This window comes from Acomys russatus, chromosome 32, assembly GCF_903995435.1.
Source record: "Acomys russatus chromosome 32, mAcoRus1.1, whole genome shotgun sequence".
NCBI lineage: Eukaryota > Metazoa > Chordata > Mammalia > Rodentia > Muridae > Acomys > Acomys russatus.
In genome coordinates, this window is record NC_067168.1 from 7,186,492 (window position 1) to 7,204,413 (window position 17,922).

At 42.4% G+C, this 17,922-nt stretch overlaps 1 protein-coding gene across 1 annotated transcript in view; it reads left to right on the top strand.

The window, feature by feature from the left end:
* The window catches only part of Cd109 (CD109 molecule), a 112,204-nt gene that overhangs the window by 33,797 nt on the left and 60,485 nt on the right, over window positions 1-17,922 (top strand). The window contains exon 5 of the mRNA XM_051140837.1: window positions 2,884-3,009. Coding sequence (XP_050996794.1) covers window positions 2,884-3,009 — 126 coding nt within the window. The remainder of the gene's footprint in view (window positions 1-2,883; window positions 3,010-17,922) is intronic.

A 17,922-nucleotide genomic window follows, 5' to 3' on the forward strand; every position in this document is an offset into this window, starting at 1 on the left:
TTATGAGACCTATCAGGTAAGGATTATACTTACAATGTCTGTCTATTTGTATTTGGCAATCTTGAAGAAAGTGCTCCACTATCTATCCTATCTTGGTGAGTCCAAAATTCTGTACCGAAATCGCTTTATCATAATTTGTATTTATCACCTTTAAAACATCTTACACCCTAAAACACTGTTTTAGACCCTTCACAACTTAAGCTTTTATGTCTTTCTAAACTTACACCTCTTTTATAAGTTTTCTTTTTGTAACTGATAACAAGGAAAACTGTAAGACTATAACTATCTAGTCTTCAACCCATCAGAGATGGGAGAAGGATAAAGCAAGCAGCTTCCAAAGTTACAGAAATGGCAGAGACTGATGAATACCCAGACAGTCCCCCAAGGCTCCTCTGTGTTGGTGTGACAATCAACCTTTGGTGAACAGGCCCAGAATATCTGACACACTGTTCTGTGAAGCAGGAATTTTGAATGACTAGCCTACCTTGCCTTGGCAAAGGTAGGCAGTCTACTTCCCAGTGTCCTGCTTATCCACAGTTTGGACAGCATCCTGTCAGCAGTCCAGGTGAGGACAGTTCTTTGCCCAGTGGCTAGCTTTGCTATGTTTGAAGCAAACTCCATGTGGAGATTCCTCAGTGCTCATCCTCTTCCTTGAAGTAGGTTGGGGTGCTGTCAGAAGCTGACATGGCTCTCTGTCAGAAAAGCCTATTATTTAAACATCTTCAATGTCATATTGTGCACCTGTCTCTCTCAATGTTTCTAAATGGACAAATGTTGCTTGTTTCTAGCTATTTACTTTCTGCTTAACCTTGAAAACATACACAGGAGGCTAAATAAGGCTTATTTCTGTGACTGACTAAACTAGTACCTAACAAGACTACAAGTTTGATTACTGACTGCTAACTCAAATTTTTAAATGATCAGAAACAGTTTGCAACAGTAGCTTTCAAGGACTGGAACTTTACATTTTTAAATGAATTTCATATGCATGATACCTTAAACAAGAGTTGACTCACATGTACAGTATATTGCCGCAATTATAACCTTAAGTTTCTATCAATATACAGTGATCTATACCAACCTAAAATATTTGAGACTTGTTGCTTTCTTAGTCTAAAAGGAGATACACACATACATGCACAATACAATGATCCACCTTTCCTTCCTTCCTCATTTTTGGTAAACACAAAGTCATGCATACACACATACATGCACACACACATTCCCTTTATATTGGAATGTAGACTCCATGTATGAGAGAAAATGTGATATTTGTCTTTCTGAGTCTGGCTTATTCACTGAGGCAGAATTATATTGATTAGACATAAGCTAGAGTACCTAGCACAGTGGGCATTTAATCAATGAGAATTTCTATCTCACCAGTGAGAGTTAACTTTCTCTCCTTCCTTCCTTTCTTCCTTCCTTCCTTCCTTCCTCATTTTTAGTAAACATAAAGTCATGTCTTTTATGACACTTCATATGTGTCTATTATGTATCTTATTAATATTTACCCCCATCACCCTCCTTTTCCCTCTTCCCTCCCCTAAAGAAGCTTTCATGTTATATGCATGTGACATGAATCTGCATACAATGGCCAAAGTTGTTATTCATTCTTTTCCCTCTCATTTGTCTGTCCTTTAGATTTCTTTCTCCTCCCACATAGTACCATTTCTACTTTTTTCTCTCTCTCTCTCTTTTGTGCTCATGTGGACACACACACACACACACACACACACGCACACACACACACGCACACGCACACACACACACACACACACACACGCACATCCTCTATATTGAAATGTAGATTCCATGTATGAGAGAGAATGAGGTATTTGCTTTAGTGAGTCAGGCTTATTTCATTTAACATATTGTCTTCAGTTGCATCCCTTTTCTTGCAAGTGTTTACATGACAGAGCATCATTGTTTATTGTGCATATATACTACATTTTCTTTACCCATTTCTCTGTTGGTGGCCATTTAGGCTGGTTCCATAGCTTGGCTTTTTGGTCTAGTACTCTATAAACATGAGGTACAAGTGTGTTGACTTCAGTTTTTTCAAATGTGTGCTGAGGCGTGGCATCGTCAGATCATGCGGGAATTCTAGCTTAGTTTCTTGAGGACCCTCTATTTTGATTTACCTATGTGTGCACTAGTTTAAATTATCGTGGGGGGGGGTTCTTCAAGCCATTGACGGAGACTTTTGGCATGCTTGCTGTGTGTCCTCTGTAGAGAAAGTCCTGGTATCAGGAATTAAAAGGTGGATCGGAATCAGCAGGGTCTCACGAGAGGGGATAAGAGAGGAAGACATTTTGATTTGTCTTCTTTACTGGGATAGACCTGTCATTTTGCAAAAACTCTCCGTCTTTTCACTTTTCTCATGGCCAGGACAAAATACCTTTTGGAAGCACCTTAGGAAAGGCTTGGCTTTGGCTCCTTGTTTGAGGGTACAGTCCATCAGGGCAAGTGGTGATGGTAAGAGCAGATGTCACTGTGGAGGCAGGAGCGGGAGGCAGCTGGTCACACTACATCCATGTTCAGGAAGCAGAGGGCAATGAACTCTGCCCGTCTTCAGGTTTCCTGTCTCCTTCCCCTTTTTATTTGGCCGGGCTTGCTAGCCCCCTTTTAAGGTGGGCCTTCTCTCGTCAGTTAACCCTCCCTGGAAACACCTTCACAGATCTACCCAGGGGTTTCTCCTGGGTGATACTAAACTCTAATCCAGTTAACAATGGAGGTTAACCATTACACTATCTTAGTGTCATATTTTGGGAGGAAAATTCTGGATGTGTCTGGGAAGGCCAGGCACCATTCCTAAGCAGGATACACTTGCACTTGGGCGTGTCCTTCCACAGTTAACACACATGGTTTGGTTTTTTGTCTTAGGATCCGAAGGCTAATTTGATTCAACAGTGGCTTTCTCAGCAAGGTGACCTCGGGGTCCTTTCCAAAACATTTCAATTATCCTCGGATCCAATACTTGGTGACTGGTCCATTCAGGTTCAAGTGAATGTGAGTATAAATATATTTTTGTGTGAAGATAAAAATGAGTTAGATTGTTCATATGGTAAAATTTTCTCCTAAGTCGTTTTATGGAAAGAAATAAATTGTTATGAACATCTAGGCAATTTAAGTGACTCATTGTTAATTGGTTATATTTTCCAATAGATTAATCTTCATTATAGCTATTATCTTCTTCTATCATAGGATGTTTGAAGGTTTAAGCATTTTGGTACTTTATTCTAAAACTGATTAAATATTTGCTTATTAGTTGCATGCACTGGCTTTTTTGTTTTGTTTTTTGAGACAGGGTTTCTCTGTGTAGCCTTGACTGTCCTGGACTCACTTTGTAGATCAGGCTGGCCATGAACTCACAGAGATCTGCCTGCCTCTGCCTCCGTGAGTGCTGGGATTACAGGTGTGCACCACCACGCCTGGCCATGCGCACTGACTTTCAAGACCGAGCACTGATGACAAAGCTATTCACTTGGCACATTTTTATGTTTCAGAATAATGATTAAAATGAGTGATTGGACAAACCTGCTTTGTTCTTGTTATAAGACACAGTGACTGTAAAGTCACATTGACCCCTGTTCCTTAGGCCTTTCTTCTCAGAGTTCCTACTCGCTTCTTGTATTTGTTTCTCTCAGGAGCATGCTTGTGACCTAACAGGGCAGGAGCAGTGCAGGTGCCCTCTGCTGCTCTCTGCCTCAGCGTCTCTGGGGCCACCTTCCCCCCCCCCCCCCCATAGTTAGTGCTGTGATAAAACACCATGATCATAAGCACTTTGCAGAGGAAATGGTTTATGTAGCTTCCATTTCCACACCATAGTCTATCAGGGCAGGAACTCCAGCAAAGCAGGAACCTGTAGGCAGGAATGGATGCAAAGGCCGCAGCGGAACGGAGTGCTGCTTACTGCCTCGCTCCCTCCATAGCTTGCTCGGCCTGCTTTCTTCCAGCACTCAGGACTACTGATTGCCATCCCCAGCTGGCGTCAGTTGTCAACAGGTCCCCAGCTGGAGGTAGGACCTTATGCGTTCTTCCCTCATGTGTGATGGGATTTTGCCTGGCTTGTGTTTCTTGTACATCTATAGCCACTGTGAGTTCACGTGTGCCGTGGCCGTCCCGGCCTTTACCTCTGCCTCTTCCATTCTTTCTACTCTCTCTTTCGGGTTGATACCTGAGCCTTGTAGGTGAGGGCATTTAGGGGGCAGTTTAATTTTATGTCTACTTAGCAGAAGGATAGCATTAGGTTCTCCTCTAGGGCCTGTCACCTAGTTAACAGTTCCTGGCATGAGTTCTGTCTTGTGAAGTGGGCCTTAAATCCAAGCAAAATGTGTTTGGTTAACCAACTTGTGCAACTATTGCACAAGTGGACATATTTTGCTAGGCAACTGACTATTGTAGACACAAGGTCACAACGAGTAAGACTTTATTATTTTCCTACCTTAGTAGTATGTATAGAACCTTCCAGATAACTCAGTCGGGAATAAGGTTCCAGATTGGTACCAGCTTGATTTTCCCACGTCCTATAATTAAAATATGCGGTGTCCTTTGCAATAGGGTCTTATTATCAAGTCCTGGAGGGCAATCAGAAACAGTAACAATATCCTGTAATGTTTAGGGGAGTTATGGGACCCCACAGAATAACTTGAAAAGAAACCCATACCTGGTGCTGAGCTTTTTCTTTGCTAGTTTCTGGAGTCTGGGAGAGGCATTCCCACAACTCCCCGCCCCCCATTATAGGGCAGCTTGATTTTAAGTTCTTTTATATGATTATAGGTATATATTTTAGGGAGCATCTAAAGTAGTAGTTTTCTATATGTAGTAGCTTTCTATATGGCCTTTTCAAAGGTCTTTAGGGTTGGTTTCCTCCCCTCCCTTTGCCTCAACGCTCCCTTCTATACAACACAGATATTCCTGATTTAGACATGGTTTATGGTGAGGATCCTTGGCAAGCATACGGAATGTGGTTTTTATGACATCTTAGAATTATAGTTTTATTACTAAGACATTCACAAGGGAGCAACCCAGTTTTTGAGATATTTAAGATATCTAACTTGTTGGCACTTTTGTTATTTATTTATTTGAGACACAGTTTCTCTGTGTAGCCCTGCCTGTTCTGGAACTTGTTCTGTAGACCAGGCTGTCCTCAAACTCACAGGAATCTGCCTGACTCTGCCTCTCAAGTGCTGGGATTAAAGGTGTGTGCCACCACTGGTAGCTTATTTACTTACTTCCCCCCCCCCCCCCCCCCGAGACAGGGTTTCAATGAGTATCCCTGGCTGTCGTAAATTCACTTTGTAGACCAGGCTGGCCTTGAACTCACAGAGATCCACCTGCCTCTGCCTCCTGAGTGCTGGGATTAAAGGCATCCACCACCATGCCTGGCCTTATTTACTTATTTTTAAGACAGGGTTTCATTATGTCTGCCTCTGTTTCCAGAGTGCTGGGATCACAGACATGTACATGTACCACCACACATGGCTTGAACTATTTGAAATGAGCATGACCAGGTGATGGGTCAGGGTGCCTGCCCTGTCTCAGTCTTGGGGTGCTCCTCTGTAGGCTCAAGCAGAGGGCTCACACCTGGTGAAATGTTAAGCTCACTTGTCTGATCTTTCTGAAATGAGTTGAAATATTCACACATCAATTTGTGCCTTGAAAAGGTAAAGAGGTCCTCATCCTAGAGAGGAGGGTTATCCAGTCTCATGCCACGGCTCATATGAACCTTGATGTCACAGCTGAATGAAACCAGCCACAAAAGGACAACTGCTGTGCGGTTTCATGTAAATGCAGTAGTCAGGATATAGAAAACCAGTGAAATACAAAGTAGAGTGGTGATGCCGGGGGGGGGGGGGGGGGTGCGATGAGGAGATGGAAGCGGGTGGTGGAGCAGGAAGAGGAGGAAGGGGGTGAGGGAGCAGGAAGAGGAGGAAGGGGGTGAGGGAGTAGGAAGAGGTGGAGTTGTTTTGATGGTACAGTTTCTGTTCTGCGTGCCGAAGTTCCAGAGATTTGTTGTCAACGCTGTAGAGATGTGCGTAATACCACCGGCCAGTGCTCAGAGATGTCAAGGTGGCAAATTCACATCTCCGTAATTGAAATAAGCTAAAAATCAATGTCACCTAACTTAGGTATGTTGGTCGTTGAGCATACGATATTTACATTACTCTATAGTTTATGATATACAGATGAGTAATATCGGCTTAATTTTTTATCTAAATACCAGAAGATGGTGGATATGATGTCAGGTGAGATGTGTGAAGCATTGCTTGCTCGAAGCAGCATAATGAGGGAGTCCTGTGGGAAACAGTTGTGGGACCAGGACTAGGATCCTGCTAGACTCTCCCCCTTGCTGAACGGCCAGCAGTGTCTCTGCAGATGTTTATATACCTACCAACATTAGCCTTGTTAATTTAGCTGCTCTTACCCGATGTATGACATGTTTTTTTTTTTTTTTTTTAAATTATTTATTTATTTTTATTTTATGTGCATTGATGTTTTGCCTGCAGGTATGTCTGTGTGAGGGTGTCAGATCTTGGAGATAGAGACAGTTGTGAGCTGCCATGTGGTTGCTAGGAATTGAACCCGGGTCCTTTGGAAGAGCAGTCAGTGCTCTTACCTGCTGAGCCATCTCTCCAGCCCCATGACACGGTTTTAAAGAATATTGGAGGCAGTGTTGCAAGAGTCTTGTAATGTAGTGAGTAGCTCATAAGTATTAAAAGTAACATCTGTTGGATTTGTAGCCCAGGCATTTGCTTATTTTCCTGATTCATAGCTTAGTGTAATAATAACCCCCCAAAAAACCCCTAGACATTCAAAAAATAGGAATTGTAGAAGCTACAGGAACTGTTGGACATCATGAGAAATTCTGATCTTCAAGCGCCTCTCAGTATAAACACTGGGCTGACACACTATTATAACAAGATAAATATATTTATATTATAAAAGTATATAATATAGAAAAATTTATGAAGGTTGACATCTACTCCTGGGAAAATATAGATGCAGTATTTATATAACTTCTAATTTGTTCTTCATATATAATTTTGGGATATGGGCACGACTATGTCCGTTGTGTGACAGGAAGACCACAGCCTAGCAAATGAGCCTTTTTGACCTCCCATTTGGTCTTCAGTTCCATCCAGAACCAATGGCAGCTTTCTAATCCACACTAGTGTAACGAACAGTGGTGCTAACCTATAAATATATAATGTGTGCTCCAGCCTCTGGATGTGGCACAGTGCTTGCATATAAGTTATTAGGTGTCTTGATCTAAATGCAGCGCCTTCCCTTCCACATTTTAGAAGGTGTCTTTAGCTTATTGATAAAGACAAACACCAGGTGCTTATTGCCAATATGTCAAAGTGTCAATACAACTAAAGAAAAAAAAAAAAAAAAAAAAAAAAAAAAAAAAAAAAAGATGGCCTTTAACAAAATTGACGGCCACCAGGTGTCAGTATACTCAAACACGTGGTCTTTGTCTTTGCTTGGCTCCTGCTTTGCACTTGGGGGCTTTATATTTTATTACCTACTTTTGTAGCAGTGACCCATCACCATGGATGAAGCGTAATGTTCCACCATCATATTCTATGTTTGTGTATGTATTATATTACATATACATATATACATACAAACACATATTAGGCAGTTAACATTCTCAGTGTAAAGTTGGGGAAAATGATTTTCAGGAGAGACATTTGAAATCTCATTCTGTTTGTAGAAAAACTATGGAACAATATCAGCACCGCAATGGGAAGACAGTGCGTTGGAACCGGAAGCTTTACCAGGGGTCTGATGGGTAGCGACGTAGAGAACCAGAGAGTGGCGTTCTTTAGCTGCACATTTCTCCAGGTCAGGAAGGGACACTTTTGAGAAACACTCTGGGGGCTCTTGGCATTCATCCAGTTCTAACCCAGTCATTTGTAGTGGCAGCTCTCAAGCTGTGGGTTGAAACCTCTCGGCGGGTAGAACGACCCTTTCACGGGGGCCGCCAAAGACCATTCGAAAACACAGATATGTATATTATGATTCATAACAGCAGCAAAATTACAATTATGAGCTAGCAACAAAAGTAATGTTATGGTTGCAAGTCACCACAACATGAGGATCTGTGTTAAAGGGTTGCAGCGTTAAGAAGGCTGAGGACCACTGATTTATAGGATAAGACAATCAGTCACTTGCTGTTAGCCTTTCTAGACTAACTTAACTTCCATTTCGCCATCACATATTGCTTTCATCTTCAGGATTTTGAAGTAATGATGTGTGCATGTATGGTATGCATGTGCATGCATGTATGGATGTTTATTATAGGCTTGTAATTGTTACTGCGGTACTATTTACCCCTTTCACAATCAATAAAGACACAGACACCGGTTTTATTTTAAAATAGCCTTGGTTCACTTGGGTTGGGCAGATATTAATACCCTAAACTACCTTCCATTACTGCCCAGACTCCATCCTGTGCTATTTGCTTATAATAATTTCTATTGGCCTACCTCCCATCCATAATCCCAGAATACTTGCTAAGGTTGTTCGTCTGGGCTATTTCTTTTATGTGGAACCTCTGAGTTCTTCCTCTAGGCCCACGTGGCTGGTTCCTATCCCATGGCGATCCTCCTCCTCCTCCTCCTTCCTCCTCCGTCACCTGGCTGCTTCTTCTTCCCAAGATCCTCTCTGTCCTGCAAGGCTTCTAACTTTCACACTCTCTCTTCCTTCTGCCCTTCCCAGTATAGGCTTTTTAATCAGCCAAATCAGGAATAATTTCTAGACAAGGTTAAACAGTAATATTTGGGATACGTGACAGTTTGCTCATAAACAGTAAGAATCTGGGGCAGGGGCAAGTAATTAACAAATACAAAACACCAGGCCATACTCTAACATTTCATTGTTCTCCATCTTTTCTCTTTCTTTCTTTCTTTCTTTCTTTCTTTCTTTCTTTCTTTCTTTCTTTCTTTCTTTCTTTTTGAGACAAGGCTTCTCTGTGTAGCCCTGGCTGTTCTAGAACTCACTCTGCAGACCAGGCTAACCTTAAATTCACAGAGATCTGCCTGCCTCTGCTTCCCAAGTGCTGGAATAAAAGCTGCGCCCCCACCTGGCTTTTATTAATTGATTAATTCATTAATTAATTCATTAAAAAGATGTAAATTTAACTACTGAACTCCTTTTTTTCTTAAAAGGTAGATTCTGTCTCTAAACATAGAGCTCTTCCCCCGCCCCGCCCCGCCCCTAGTATCCGTCTGTCTGTCCTCTCATTATAGATGCACGCCACCGCCACTGCACCCAGCTTTATGTGGGTGCTGGAGGGTTGAGCTCTTGCGCTCAAGCTTATGCAGCTCTGAGCACCTTACAACTAAGCCATTGCCCCGCCCATCGCCCCGCCCAGCTGCTTTTGATGGACATTCTAGGTCTTCATTCCCATTTCCGTGCCTTTCACGTGTACTATGAGGATGGCTGTGGATCGCAGTGAGTTTTCTATGTGTTCCTGGATGTGCCAGTTTCCTCCACATTGTTATGTAACAGAAGTTACAACACAGTGTTGGGTCTTAGCACTGGGTCTCACAGATCACTTTGGCCCATCCCCTCATCTTACAGAGAGAGGCAGCTGCTCAGTGACAGGATGGCACTGGTGAGGCCACACTGTTCTAATGAGGTTTGGACATCGAGCTCCATCTCCTGCTACTCTCAGCTTCTGCTTAAAATTAAATTAGTTTTATGTGGCCATTGCTGCAGCTTTTAAGCGAGAGCCCTTTGGTTTAATTTCGGTATCATCAGGCCTTGCTTTGTGCACTGGTGGGGACTTTACATCTCTGTTAGATAGTTTGAGGGAAGTGTGTGGGTCACATCTTCACACACTACTTTGTTGCCGGGGGCGGGGGGGAGTCTCACAGCTTTCAGCTGTGGACCTGAGTCCCGGAGATTCTTATTTTAATATATAGGTTACCAGACAGCCAGTATCCAGGCAAATCTTTTAGCATATTATCAGGGATTAGCTGTCCCCTATCCAGTTGGATTACCTTGGCCTCATGAGGCATAATGATATTCATTTTTTTACTTTTCATTTTCTTTTTAATTAACTTAAATCTTATTTCATATGCGCGAGTGTCTTGCCCGCATGTGTACATGTGCACCGCGTGCATGCCTGGCACTCCCAGAGGTCAGAAGAAGTACCTAGAGCACAGCTGGTGGTGAGCTGGCACGTGGCTGCTGGGAACTGAACCCGTGACTCTGGAAGAGCATCCAGTGCTATGAACTGCTGAGCCACCTTCCAAACTCCCATTAAAATAAATAAATAAATAAATAAATGTATGTTTCATGTGTATGCATGTTTCGCCTGTGTGCATGCCTTTGTGCCACATGCATGCTCTTGGAGGGCAGAAGAGGGCGTTGGATCCATTGACACTGGAGGTACAGATGGTTGTGAGTTACCAAGTTGGTTCTAGGACTTTAATCCAGCTCTGCTGGAAGAACAGCCGGTGCTCTCAATCGCTGAGCCATCTCACTAGCCCCATTAGTTTTTTTTTTTTTTCGTTTCTTTTCTATTTTTGAAACATTTTCAATTTGTTCACTTTACATCCCAATTGTAGCCCCCCTCCCTTGTCACCTCCCAATCCTGCCCTCCCTCCGTCATCTCCCTGTTCCCCTCCTCTAGTCCTCAGAAAGGGGGAACCCTCCTCCCCTATCATCTGACCTCAGCCTAGCAAGTCTCATCTGGGCTGCCTGTGTCCTCTTCCTCTGTGGCCTGGCAAGTGATCACTGAGCAGGCACCAGCGTCCATGTCAGAGGTAGTCCCTACTCCACATATTATGAGACCCTGAAGGAGACTGTGCTGCTTATCTACTACATCTGTGCAGAGCGTCTAGGTCCTCGCCATGCATGGTCCTTGGTTGATGCATCAGTCTCTGCAGCACCCATCCCCTGGCCCAGATTCGTTGGCTCCATTGATCTCCTTGTGGAGCTCCTGTCCTCTCTAGGTGCTTCTATCCCCCAACTCTTCCATAAGTCTCCCTGCACTCCTCCCCAAAGTTTGGCTGTGTGTCTCAACATCTGCTTGGATCGCCTGCTGAGTGGAGTCTTCTAGAGGACCTCTATGGTAGGCGTCTGTCCTCTTCTTTCTCTTTAACAGCTTCCGGTGTGTATTCAATCTGGTGCTTTCTCAGAAAATTGGGACTAGTTTACCTCAGGACTCAGCTATACCACTCTTGGGCATATACCCAAAGATGCTCCACCGTACAAGGACATTTGCTTAACTATGTTCATAGCACCTTTATTCATAATAGCCAGAATCTAGAAACAACCTAAATGTCCCTCAGTAGAAGAATGGATAAAGAAACCGTGGTACATTTACACAATGGAATACTACTCAGCTATTAAAAAAATAAAGAAATCTTGAAATTTGTAGGTAAATGGATGGAACTAGAAAGGATCATCCTAAGTGAGGTAACACAGATCCAGGAAGACACGCATGATACATATTCACTTATTATAAGTGGGTATTAGCCACATAGTACAGGATAACCACACTGCAATACACAGACCTTAAGACGCTAAATAACAAGGCGGACCCTAGGAAGAATGCTGAATTCTCATTCAGAAGGGCGTTAGTCTCTTTTCCACATGAAAGATTTCATTCAGCTTATTAGGTTTTTATGAAAAGATCCAGGAGACAAAGGAACCTAAGCTGAAGATGTAGAAGAAGCCAGAGGTTTGGGATGCTGCCAATCTTGGGAAGAAACAGAAAGGAAATGCCAGAAGAGTCTGCGCTGTTAGTAACCAAGAATGGAAAAACATAAAGTAAAACAAATCTTTAAAAAGAGAGACTAACTTGAAATGATAAACAACGTTTTGACTCTGTGTCCCCTTCCACTGGTGTCATTGTCTCTTCCTAGTCAGTCCTCCCCAAAAGAAAGCAATTGTCTGATCTCTCTGCCTTCATTTCCCCGGTCCCTTCAGCTTTGCCTTGAAGGCTCCTGCTTTCTTGTTTTCACCATTTGTTACCTCAAATACATTGACATTTCCCAAAGTTTGCTTTTAAGTTCATTTCATAATTCATTTTAGGCAAGTCCAACCATAGGCATGGTCTCAACTTCCACCTACATGCCAATGACTCAAGCTTGTCTTTCCGAGAGGACAACTCAGGCCTCCGAGTCCCAGCCCGGCACCATCGCTGTGACCTTCCCCCACCAATTCAGTCTTCTTCCACTTGACCGAATTATTCTACCCTCCTGCCAGCTGTGCTATCATTGGCATTATCCTTGACATCTTATCCTCACCTTCCACCCATTTCCAGCCTCCGTGAACTTCCGTGGCATTGAGTCTTATGCACATTTCAGATAGACCCATTTCTCTTTCTCTCCTGCCCTCCGTCCCCTGTGAAAGCTGCCATCGCTGGAGATCATCGCTGTCTCTCAGGCATCTGTAAATGTACTTAATCTCCTTACTCGCGACCCATTCTCACACAGGGCAGTAACCACAATCTAAACAGTAGTTGCATCATGCTAGCCCTCCAGCTTAAAGCTTTCCAAACACTTCTTGTTGCTCACCGAAGATTTGCATTTCACCATCACTCACCCAAAGCCTTGCTTGATCTGATTCTATTTTTTCACCTCATCTCCAGTTTCATTTTCCTGCAAATTCAATCCATACTGTTTGTAACAGTTTGTAACTACACATAAATATATTTGATCAGCACCTTGATCACACTCTCCTTGCAAGGAAGGTATATCCTGTTTCCTTCGGAGTGCCTGATGCTCACTCATTTTTTTTTTTTTTCTTGAAGAAGTAGAGGAACAAATGGCCACATGGATGGATGGGTGAATGGACCTATTGTACTTGCACCCCTCACTGCTTCTGAGTCAGTGCCTCCCTGGTGGGAACTGGGTGTCTCTTGTTTGTTAAGTCCATCATTGACGACTCTGTGTGATTTGGGTTGAAATTCCTAGAGAAAGACATCATAACGACAGTTAGAGCACAGATGTTTGGGCTCCAAACACAGCAAGGAAAGGGCAATGCAAATGTTAATAAACATTTTCAGTCACTTGACAAATCCTTTTACGAACTGTCATTCCTTCAAGTAAGTCAGCATAAATACAGTGACACTTTGATACGATGATGTTTCCACCGTGAATTTTTTTTTGTTTATTTTTATACTTTTTTTTTTTTTTTTTTTACCAATTTCATGGCAAAAATAAAAGGGAAAGAAGATTTTATAGATAATGGAATTCCAGCATAACCAGGTTATCAGGGATCTAAATGATGCTGGAAACATGGGGCTTTTCTCTTGTGTGCAAGACCAGAGATGACAGCAGGCAGTACAAGTGTGAAGGTGGCAAGACTCATCCTTACAATAAGGAGTTGTAACAGAGAGCCATGGGAGTGAGAGTCACAAGGACCTTAGAGATCCCAGGCGTCCTCTATCAACTGTACAGAGCAATGGACCAGGAGTCATAAGATGCTCCAGGTCCCCAGGTGTCACACACAAATGCAGAGAGCACTGGATTGGGAGCTGCAGCCATGGGCCCTAGTGATTCAGCTGAGGGACTATGGGAAAATCAGTGCTGGATTTCAGATTTCCGTGCTGAAAACAGAGGACGTGCAGTAGAGAACGTTAAACTCGCCATAGCTCTATAAATGTATGTTGTACATAGATGGACCAGAAGGGAACTCAGGGTAGCAAAGGAGGTGGGGGGAGAGGTTGAGATGCAGTGCTGTAGACTCCAGAGCAGCCACGTGCTGGAGTTGAATACTGGTCGCAGTGGTCGTTGAAGAGAAGATACAGTTTGCATATACAGAATACTGGAGTTTTAGGGTTTCTTTGGCTGTGACCAAACACCATGACAAAAATCAAGTTGGGGAGGAAAGGGTTTATTTGGCTTACATTTCCAGATTATAATTCATCATTGGAGGAAGCCAGGCAGGAGGAGCTGAGGCAGAGGCCATGATGGGGTGCTGCTTCCTGGCTTGCTTTCCATGGCTTGCTCAGCCCACTTTCTTATAGAACCCAGGACCACCAGATGCTGGGAGCAATTACATGCTAGACTGGCAAAAGCAAGCAGGCGAGCTTCCCGGAGGCAGCCCACTCATTTTGTAAGGCTGACGGATGGGTGGATCCCTGGTTTAGGCAAAGCCCAGGGATTTTACCTCAATACTGCTTATTGTTGCTATACGGCCTTGCCATGTTTGTCTCATATATCTGGCATGACAGAGACCCTCAGTGCCCATTACTTCACTCCGCTGGGCAGATTTCCTGTAGATTATATTGAGGATGTGCCTTCATGACATAGCTCTGTTTATATGAGCTGATGATTTCATAATCCCTGATGATGACTTTATAGAATTTCTGACTTGCTTCAAGTAATTAAAAACTTCCTGCGGTTTAAACAAAAACTGCTAGGAGCTCTGGGAACCTTTATGTGAATTATACCAAGAAGGAAAACAGGATTGAAACAAATTAATAATTAAGGATATATAGTCATTCTAGGTTTAGTTCAAGGACAAGGCCCAGGTGTATACCACGATAAGAAAGACCATATGAATACAGAAACAATAAATGGCTAGCCAGTCATACAAGACAAGATAGACACCTGTTTCTTAGAAAAATCTTGACTTGAAAAACTTCTGCTTTGAACTCATAACGAATATATAGATAAACCATTGCTTTAAACTTATAACAGGCAAAAGCATCTAGTTAGGCATAGTTCTAATGAAAGAACTTACAATCAATAGCCCTACTGTAACTCCCTTTTAATGTGATGATTGTATCTATTCTTGAATGAGGTAATTTTTTTTTCATTCATAGAGAACCTTTGTATTAGACGGTTAAAAAAAAAAAAAAAAAAAAAAAAACACCAAAAACAAACCCAAGACAGAATTAAACAGTTGTTGAAGTCATTTGCTTTAACCAAAAACCTGTCTCTCTGTTTATATGTCTAATTGTCTGTATGTATTTTCTCTATATCTGTATATATTTATATTTACATCTGTATATTTACATATATGTGGATGAATGGTGTCTTTGGGAATCTCTTGTTTTGTCTATTGATTGTATGTGTGCATGTGTGCATGTGTGTGTGTGAGGTTCATAAAAATCTGCTTGCTTTTTCTGCCAAATGTGTGTATATTTTTGCATGCTTCTAAGTTAAGTAAGTGATAAGCAGTCTGGAGTGTTTTATCAGCTTTTTAAATTAGGTCTCTAGCTTCCAGCAAGCTGCTGTCCACTGCTAAGCCATTAAGTTAAAAGGAACTGAGGCTTTTCTTCTTACAACCCCTTGTTGTTTAATGCAGGCTCCTGCTCCTCTTCACATCCCCCCCCCCCCCCCCCCCCCCCCCCCCGGCCTGAAGTTGTTTCAATCTGTTTAGAATATGCTTGTGATGACTTAAACTTCCTGTAAGTCCCGCGGAGGGAAATTCCTAATGCTCTGTTTGTATGCAGGTGGTGCAGACCAACCCCCAACACAGCATATGCTCCTTTTGTTTTCTTTTTCTCTTTTTGGTTTTTCGAGACAGGGGTTCTCTGTGTAGCCTTGGTTGTCCTGCAAATTGCTCTGTAGACCAGACTGGTCTAGAACTCCAAGATCCACCTGTGTCTGCCTCCCGGGTGCTGGGAATTAAGGCACGTGAGACCACTGCCAGGCACAGCGTATACTCTTGGCCCCACTGTTCCTTGTGGTTGGTCATTGCGTAACCTCCCTTTAGTTTTCCGAGTGTTCCAAGAGTGTGCACATGATAGTTTGAAGAGGTTCTCAGGGACACAGCTAGCTTTCTGGATTGTTGTGGTGAAGAGCCTTTCACTAGGTTTGAAGTAAGGGGCCAGCAACTCCCCTCTGAGTTGGGGGTGAGGTGTGTGCCAGTACTACCTCCCTGGATCCATTCTCCTAAAATTCTCCTTAGTTTATCTCCCCCCTGACCCTTTTATATCCTCTACAAGGGTGAAGAAGTAAGAATTGTGAGACTAGGTTTTGTAATTCCTTTATAAGTCCTGCAGAAAGTCTCACTCTTGGCTTTGGAATGTGGATGCAGTTGACATCCATTGTCTTGGGGGCAGAAACCAAAATCTAGTCAGAAATAGTGCCATTTTAATATCCATTAGGTATGGACCTGAAATCACAGTGGGTTCTCCGTCTTTAAATGGAAAGTAACTGCAGGGTTGACTAGATGGCCCAGTGTTAAAGATGCTTGGTGCCAAGCGTAACTACGTGACTGTGATCTGTGGAGCCCATATAGTGGGATGAGATAGCCTAGTCTGTCTATGGCCATAGCACTCTGAATTCTTCTGATATTCTTTTTTAAAAATATATTTTATTAATTTATTCATATTACATCTAAATTGTTATGTCCTGATGTTCTTGTCTGGGAACCAATTCTTACAAGCTGTCCTCTGACTTTCAGAGAGAGACAGAAAGAGAGAGAGAGAGGGGAGAGAGAGAGAGAGAGAGAGAGAGAGAGAGAGAGAGAGAGAGAGAGAGACAGAGAGAGAGACAAAGAGAGAGACAAAGAGAGACACACACACAGAGAAACAGAGAGAGAGAGAGAGAGAGAGACAGAGACAGAGACAGAGACAGAGACACACATAGAGAGACAGAGGAGAGGAGAGAAAGGAGAGTTGGAGGGCTTCATTCTTAGAGAAGGAAAATTCTCAATAGCATGAGATGATGATTTCAGCAGTTTATGTGCTTCTTGTATGTAGCCTAGTCACAGCATCTTTTAAAAAGAGGGCCAGTGAAATAATGTTTTTTTTTTTTTTTTCATCTTCTTCACTTGTCTCATTTCCACAACATATGTTCCCACAATGTGTTACTTATTCAGGGACAAGAGTTTAGACAGACTACAGAAATTGCTGAGAGTATCTCTTGGATCTTTTTGTTTTCTATTTTTGTCCTAGACATTTAGAATATTTAATCCAAAATCTAAGCAATCTTACTTTTAGTACAGTGAGTGGATGTATGTCCTTTCCATGGGGACATTTTGCCATGAACACTTTTGTCCATTGGGGAAAGAGGAGCTCAAAAGAAATTGATGAGCTAAATATGCTCTTTACTGGGAAATGTCTGCTTGGAAGATTTCAGTGTTTTAAGTCTGTAGGTCAGCTTTTCTCTCTAGTGGTTGACACAGAGTGAGCATAGCTTTATTTGATTAGTTAGACTTAGCATAAGAACTCATTTAGAAGTATATTAAGTTCTTTACAATTTAATGAAAACTGTCCAAAGAAAATTTGTATATCCCATAAAAGACGAGGCTATCAATTACTTGGTTTTGTCATTGTTTTTAGTTCATCCCAGCTTAGTTTAGTTTCCTAGAACTAATACAGAGTAATTTGGAAATGAATTCAATTAATTCATTTTTTAGAGTGGGACTCTGCATGCTATGACCTGAAGACTAAATCCAGCCTAAGATTTACTCTATATATAAAGTTTAAAAAATTTTTTACTTATTTATTTATTTTTGAGACAGGGTTTCTCTGTGGAGTCCTGGCTGCCATAGAACTTAGTCTTTTTAGCCCAGGCTAGCCTTGAACTTAGACATCCACCTGCCTCTGCCTCCCAAGTGCTGGGATTAAAGGTGTGTACCACTAGTGCCTGGCTATTTTGTAAGTGAAGTTTTAAAAACATTTTCTGAGGCAGAGTTGGATAGGCAAGATATTTAAGACAGGGTTAAGCATGAGGACTAGGAAGAACAAAGGCCCTCAGAAGACAGTGAGATGTACTTGTATGTGAGTGTGACTGGTCAAGGGAGAGGCACCGTGATGAAGACAAGGTTTCTCTGTGTAGTTCTGGCTGCCCTTGAACTCGATTTTTAGCCCTCAAACTAAGATCCACCTGCCTCTGCCTCCCACGTGCTGGAATTAAAGGTGTGCACCACTGAATTTGGCCAATATATCTGTTTTAGATTCATCATTTACCTCCAGATTTCTTTTTTTTTTATAGCTGA